The sequence below is a fragment of the Carlito syrichta genome, unplaced genomic scaffold (assembly GCF_000164805.1).
Source record: "Carlito syrichta isolate Samal-C Ts95f unplaced genomic scaffold, Tarsius_syrichta-2.0.1 Scaffold305661, whole genome shotgun sequence".
Classification (NCBI taxonomy): domain Eukaryota; kingdom Metazoa; phylum Chordata; class Mammalia; order Primates; family Tarsiidae; genus Carlito; species Carlito syrichta.
In genome coordinates, this window is record NW_007249757.1 from 342927 (window position 1) to 349127 (window position 6201).

Here is a 6201-nt window from a genome sequence, read left to right on the forward strand (position 1 = left end):
GCTGGAGTGTAGTAGCATGCTCACGGCCACTGCAGCCCTGACCTCCTGGGCTCAGGTGATCCTTCCACCTCAGCCTTCTAAGTAGCTGGGACTACTGGCGCGCACCACCACACCCAGCTAATTTATTTACTGTAGAGTTGAGGTCTTGCCAAGTTGCCCGGGCTGGTCTCTCACCTCTGCCTCCCAAAGTGCTGGGATTACAGGCATGAGCCAGTCCTTCTGGGGTGAATGGAGATGTTTGGGAACTGGATAGAGGCATTGGGTGAACACATTGTGAATGTAGCAAATGCCACTGAATTGTTCCCTTTAAAATGGTTAATTTTATGTGAGGAAAGAAAGGCTGGGCCTCCCTGAGTGGTGAAATGTTTGAGGGGCTGAAAAAAAGGGCAGGAAGGTCATTCAAAGTGGGAAGAAAGTGCAGGTAAAAGCTGAGACCAGTGAGAGTTTGAGCTGGGGAGTCTTCAGGAGAGGAACGGGGTGATCGCGAGGGCCACTGCTACACTGAGGCACAGGAGAGAGGGCGCCCTGCCGTACGCAGGCAACAGCTTCATCCCACAGGCGGTGACCAGGTGCCTTGACCAAGAGGGGAACTTGCGGGGGGAAATGAGTGAAGTGCCAACACGAATGGAAAACTGAGCCAAGACAGCCCCGGAGCTCGGTGGCCAGCAGACAGGCAGAGAACCTGAGGGTACCCAGGTCCCGGCTGGGCTGGCCTGGACAGACGCAAGCAGCAGGAATCGAGCCATGCTTCGGGCAGCCGGGCTCTGCTTTGTTTGACTCATTCACGGGTGCTTCATAGGAACCCTGTAAAATGGAAACCCTCCCCACAGTGTGCAGGTAAGGAAACAGGCTCAGAGCACCTGAAACACTTGCCCGGGATTGCACAGCCACTAACATGGATTTGAACCCATGCAGGTTCCAGGGCCACTGCATTTTCATTTTTTTTTTTAATTTGAGAAAAGACATATATAAGTTATTAACGTGCACCACAGAGCGACACTCCTCCTCCCCCAGCAGTTTCCGTGACACTGCAGACATGAGTGTAAGAGAGATGGCTGAAGCCCACTCGCCAGCTCACCAGGTGAAGGGAGGGCAGTCAAGCCAGAGGAAAAGTAGTTCCCCCTGGGCCCCGGGGGGGGGGGGGCATCTGGCTGGTGGAGGGACCTGCGACCAGAGCTCGTGCTGGAGGGAGGCAGCAGGCTGCCTTGGGAGGGGAAGGAGGACCCCGGGCCGAGTGTCCAGCCCCTTCCCGCCCCCGTGTCCCTCCTTGCTCCAGCCTCCTGGTCTCATCCAGAGGCTGCCCGAGTTGGCAGGCAGCTGGCACTTCCAAAAGGCCCATCCTTGTCACCACAGCCACAGGGCTTGCTCTTCTGGATGGCACTGCCAGCCTGTTCACCTTAGTGCTGGGTTCTCCTATTCAGGGAGAAATTCAGGTGGGAGGTGTTTCTTTTCTGAGGTCCCAGGAGAGGGTTGTGGAAGACGGCGGTGAGGTTTTCTTCTCCTCACTTGGGTTTTCTTACGCCCTGACTTTGCTTCATGTGGATGTTAAAGTGCTCCTAAGGGCTGTGGTGAAAAGTCCTCTGTTGAAGCTTCCAGTCTTGGGCAACAGAGAAAGGCCAAACAATAAGCCCTGATGATTAGATTAGCTTCTCAGCTAGGAACCTTGGTTCCCCTCCAGGCCCTGCATGCGGTGCTCAGTGTCGGTCCTTGGAGGCCTTGACCCACCAGGTGCTAGTCCTTGGAGCTCTCCTCTTGCTGAGTGTCAGCCTTTGGGGCCTTGTCCCGCTGGGTGTCGGTCCTTGGAGCCTTGTGCTACCGAGTGTCGGTCTTTAGGACCTTGTCCCGCTGGGTGTCGATCCTTGGGCCTTGTCATCACAGCACCAGCGCCCAGAGCCCCACAACAGCAGATCGCTCAGCCCCTTCCCTCCCCCTCTGCGTCCTCTCTCAGGCCTGGCTCTGGCCAAGCACCCTTAAGCACATGCCCTGCCTTCTCCTCTCACGGGCTTTTGTCCTTGCTGGCTCCTCTCCCTGAGGTACTCTTCCGTGTCCTGCCCACCAGACGCTGCCACCTTCAGGATTCAGCTCATGCCTTTCACATGCACGGCCTGTCGGTCCCACCACACCCTCTGATTAGACACAATTAGGCCATTTACAGAGTATGTAGACGTGTGTGCCTCACGTGTAAAGGTGTGCGGATGCCAGACCCATTTCGCAGATACACAGAGCAAACCGAGGCACAGGGAGAGCCGAAGCACGCGCCTAATGCCCAATTTGTAAAGCAAGGCGTGTGCCCTGAAGCCCACGCCATCAGCCGCAGCCCACGTGGCGAATGACAGGGACACACCAGGTCAAGAGGAGGGTGCGAGGAAGCCTGCTAACCCTCTCCCTCTTTCCTCCTGGGTCCAGGTCGAAGTAAAGCCGTATGTGCTGGACGACCAGATGTGCGACGAGTGCCAGGGCACGCGCTGTGGCGGGAAGTTCGCCCCGTTCTTCTGTGCCAATGTCACCTGCCTGCAGTATTACTGCGAGTACTGCTGGGCCAGCATCCACTCCCGCGCCGGCCGCGAGTTCCACAAGCCGCTGGTCAAGGAGGGAGGCGACCGCCCTCGCCACGTCCCGTTCCGCTGGAGCTGAGCCGGGGCGACCGGCCGCAAGTCCTGGCGTCGATGACGAGGAGGGAAAGAGAGGGCACTGCCTCAGGGCTCACAGTGTTCTGGAAATCTGTGCATTCGTTCTCGGTTTTGAAAGAAGAATTGGGTCTTTTTGTTCTTACTCTTATTTACAGTCATATTACTGAACTCAGTGTCCAGTATAATGCCGAATTGCAGAGTGTATAACGGTACTGATTTGCACTTTGATTCACACCTTTGTCTGCTTGGTACCTTACGTTTTGATACCTGATGGGTCACTCGCGACAGTGTGTAGACTGCCCTTCTCATCCGCGCCCTCAGGTTCATGTCTGTGCTTCTTTCGTTTGTCGGCGTGTTGTTGTTCTGATTGTTTTCCAACTGGAGCATGCACTTATTTTCAGAAACCTCGAGAGTTGCCCCTAGGACAAGACTTACCAAAGGCAATACTCGCGAGTAGGTGGCAGATGTAGTGAACCTTCGCAGCAGTTCAGCTGTCCTTAGCCGGGCCGTTTAGAGCCAGGACAACCCTTCATGCAAACAAGCCTTTAGTTGCGCTCCACTCTGACCTGTAAGGATACCTCATAAGCGGGATCTTTCTTTTCCTTCATGTTTGACTTTTGTTTTGCTGAGGATTTTGGTTAGATCTTTTAGTGTTATGTCGATTTATGCTGCAATAGCTTTTGCTGCTATTAAAATGGTATGAGTAATACCATGATACTCTATTCAGGCTAAGGTATCAAATAAACAAAACAGAAACCCAACAACACACTCTGGCGATTTAGGGAGAGAGTCAGCTGCCGACGGGAGACCCAAGCGTACTTCAGAAAGCTTCAACGGAAGGTCACTATTTCCGACTGCATGTCTACTTAATCAGGTTGCTGCATGCAATAAATTTTATATCCAATGTCTAGTATAAAACCTTCCCACAATGCACAAATTAAGAATCTATATAAGCTATAAAATACTCCTTTTTTTAAAGACGTTGTTTTCATTCAGAGATTTGGTAATTGACCAGAGGAAGGCATGCCTCGGGAAGCAGAAGGCTCGGGCTCAGAAGAGCCCCGCAGGAATGCCCTATATTACAACCATAGACAACGTAGGCGTAGGATATCTTACAGCAAATTCGTGGACGGTAGACAAAGTACTTTGCGGTGCTCTGTTATCTATTGTGCAATTTATTTTCTATAGTAAAGTGATGATGTCTAACTGTGATCAAACTTACCTGTTTCAAGCCTCTGTGTCAGACATTAACGAACTTGACAGTTCATAACTGGTATCTTATTAACTAACACATGAGCTCTTAGTTACAATCTCCTGTGCTTGCACCATTTTACCTAGCTTCAGACCTGTCCAGAAAACCAAAGAGCTCATCTTAGCTTACAAACACTAAGAATATCTACAGAATCGAGAGAGAAGTTGTCAGATTGACAGACTAGGCACATTTGTAAGATGTTGCATAACGGTGATGCTAAACAAATGTCTGGACACAGTCAGATGGTCTGGGCAGAACCGGTTGTCTGGGTGAGAAATTAACTACTTAATTCCCGGAATTTCTCCTGTAAAGCTTGAATAGAAATAAGACCTGCTGGTCCTACCGTGGACATTTTCTTAGCATTCACTCATGGGCTGCAGACACAAGGATTGCGAGACTATTGTCAATCTTTTTTTAATCTTCTTCCTATGTTTTGGAATTCTGGGGACAATCTGACTGGATATGACACTGCAGAATAGATGTAAGTCGCTGTGTTTTATGTGCTGTGATGTCCTTGTACTGTCTTAAGTTAGTATTGCTTGGTTTTTTGTTTTGTTTTTTTCTCCTGTGTTTAGTTGCAATTACTGCCTCTCAAGCTATAGTTTGCTTTCAAAAAGGAAAAAACAAAATAGTTTTTTACTGGATTAAAAACTGCTTATTAGAACCCTCCCCTTTTGAGGTTACCACTGGGCTTTTTGGTAAAATTGCTTTTTTCCAGCCCAGGTGTGGTTTTGTTTGTTTTGTTTTGTTTTTTTCTATGTTGGTGGGTTTTTTTCACCTGTACAAGAAATTTTGTTATGCACTACTACTTTTTGTATTCTAGACAGTTTTCAAAAGTTGGCTGAAGATTTTTTTTTTTTAAGGAAAAAGGCATGCTTTCTGACTGACATGATCTTTTGCAATACCTCAATTTTGAAATATAGGAAAGAAAATGATATTTTCTAAGTAAGTTTATTCAGAAAAATATATATTAATTTAATTCTGCAAGAAAATGATTTAACAGATGGGTAACTTTATTTTTTTCATGCTTATTTGTGTTTTTTGAAAATGAAGAAGTTAGAGCTTTATAACTATAATATTAAAGATCATATCTAACCTACAGAAATCTACCTAATTATGTGAAGAAGCAAAACTTTTTGAAGAAGCACCCCTCTTTCCTGTACTAAAATAACACTGAGATTTTTTTAAAAAGCTGGAAGACTGTACAGCATAAAGCGAAAGTAAAGGCAAAAAACATTGTCATGAAGCATAGGCTACAAAAATAAACTCTATTTGGTGCTGAAAGTTGCGAATAGCTGGTGGAAACGACTTTCCCTTCATTTGTATATTTATAATCAAGCGTTGATCGTGCACGACTGACCAGGATTGTGAAAGAGTTCTTCTGTTTGTATTTTTTTAAAGAGAACTTTTTTAGTTTATTAAATTATAACACGTTCCCTTTTGTTTTGTAAATAAATGTGCCCCCGAGTTGTTCATGTTATATTCAAAGAGAGGGTCCTTCAAAACAATTATTTTTTAAAACACAGAGGTGTTCTGACCTGCAACTTGACTGGGAAGCCCCTGGGTAACACAGGTCCTGTTGTGGCCTTTCCTTGACGTGACACTTGAACTAGTCGATTTTTTGAAGGCTATAACCTAACCTCGACTATTTGTTGTTATGTGCAATACTGTTTGTACTGTTTGTATAAAAAATAGAAAAAAAAGAAAAGAAAAAAGGCATAAATCTTTATTGCAGATTTATTTTCATTGCAAACTTTAGACATTGTGATTCACTGAGATCATTTTTCTACTGTCAAATATGTACCTTTTCTTCATGCTGGTATTTTTTCAATAGTAATGTAGCCTTTGTACTGAGACAAATTTTCATTGTTATTTTTAGAAAGATTTTTTGCTAAGAAAAAAATTAAACATATTTACATATTTTTCATTTTATTTCGTATTTTCTTTAAGGAGTGCTTTCTCAATCATTAATAGAGTTGTTTCTGGGAGGGACTTTCATATCTGGTCAATGTCATAATATTATTTTGTATTTTTATTGGAATAAATTAATTTTATGATGCTAATTCTTTAAAAGTTTATTTTTTTCATTTTCAGTTATTTTTGAAGCTAAAACCTTTGTAATATTGTTACTAAAGTGTCTAGTTTTTTGAAATGCAAAGCTTTATGTATTAACTTGCTGATGTGGTTTACAATAGTGTGACAATGATGCAAATGGCTGGTTATGTAACGTGGTTGGAAATGTGACGGCGAATCGGAGAACTGGGTAATAAAACAACGGAATGAGCGGAACACGTGAGCTGTCGAGAAGCCTTTTCCTTT

General features: G+C 45.6%; 1 protein-coding gene across 1 annotated transcript in view; it reads left to right on the forward strand.

The window, feature by feature from the left end:
• LOC103264510 (cytoplasmic polyadenylation element-binding protein 3) overlaps nt 1–6171 on the forward strand; it is a 197626-nt gene extending 191455 nt beyond the window's left edge. The window contains exon 11 of the mRNA XM_021714537.1: nt 2407–6171. Within this exon, the coding sequence (XP_021570212.1) occupies nt 2407–2634 (228 nt within the window). The 3' untranslated portion in view covers nt 2635–6171. The remainder of the gene's footprint in view (nt 1–2406) is intronic.
• Nucleotides 6172–6201: the final 30 nt, after the last annotated feature.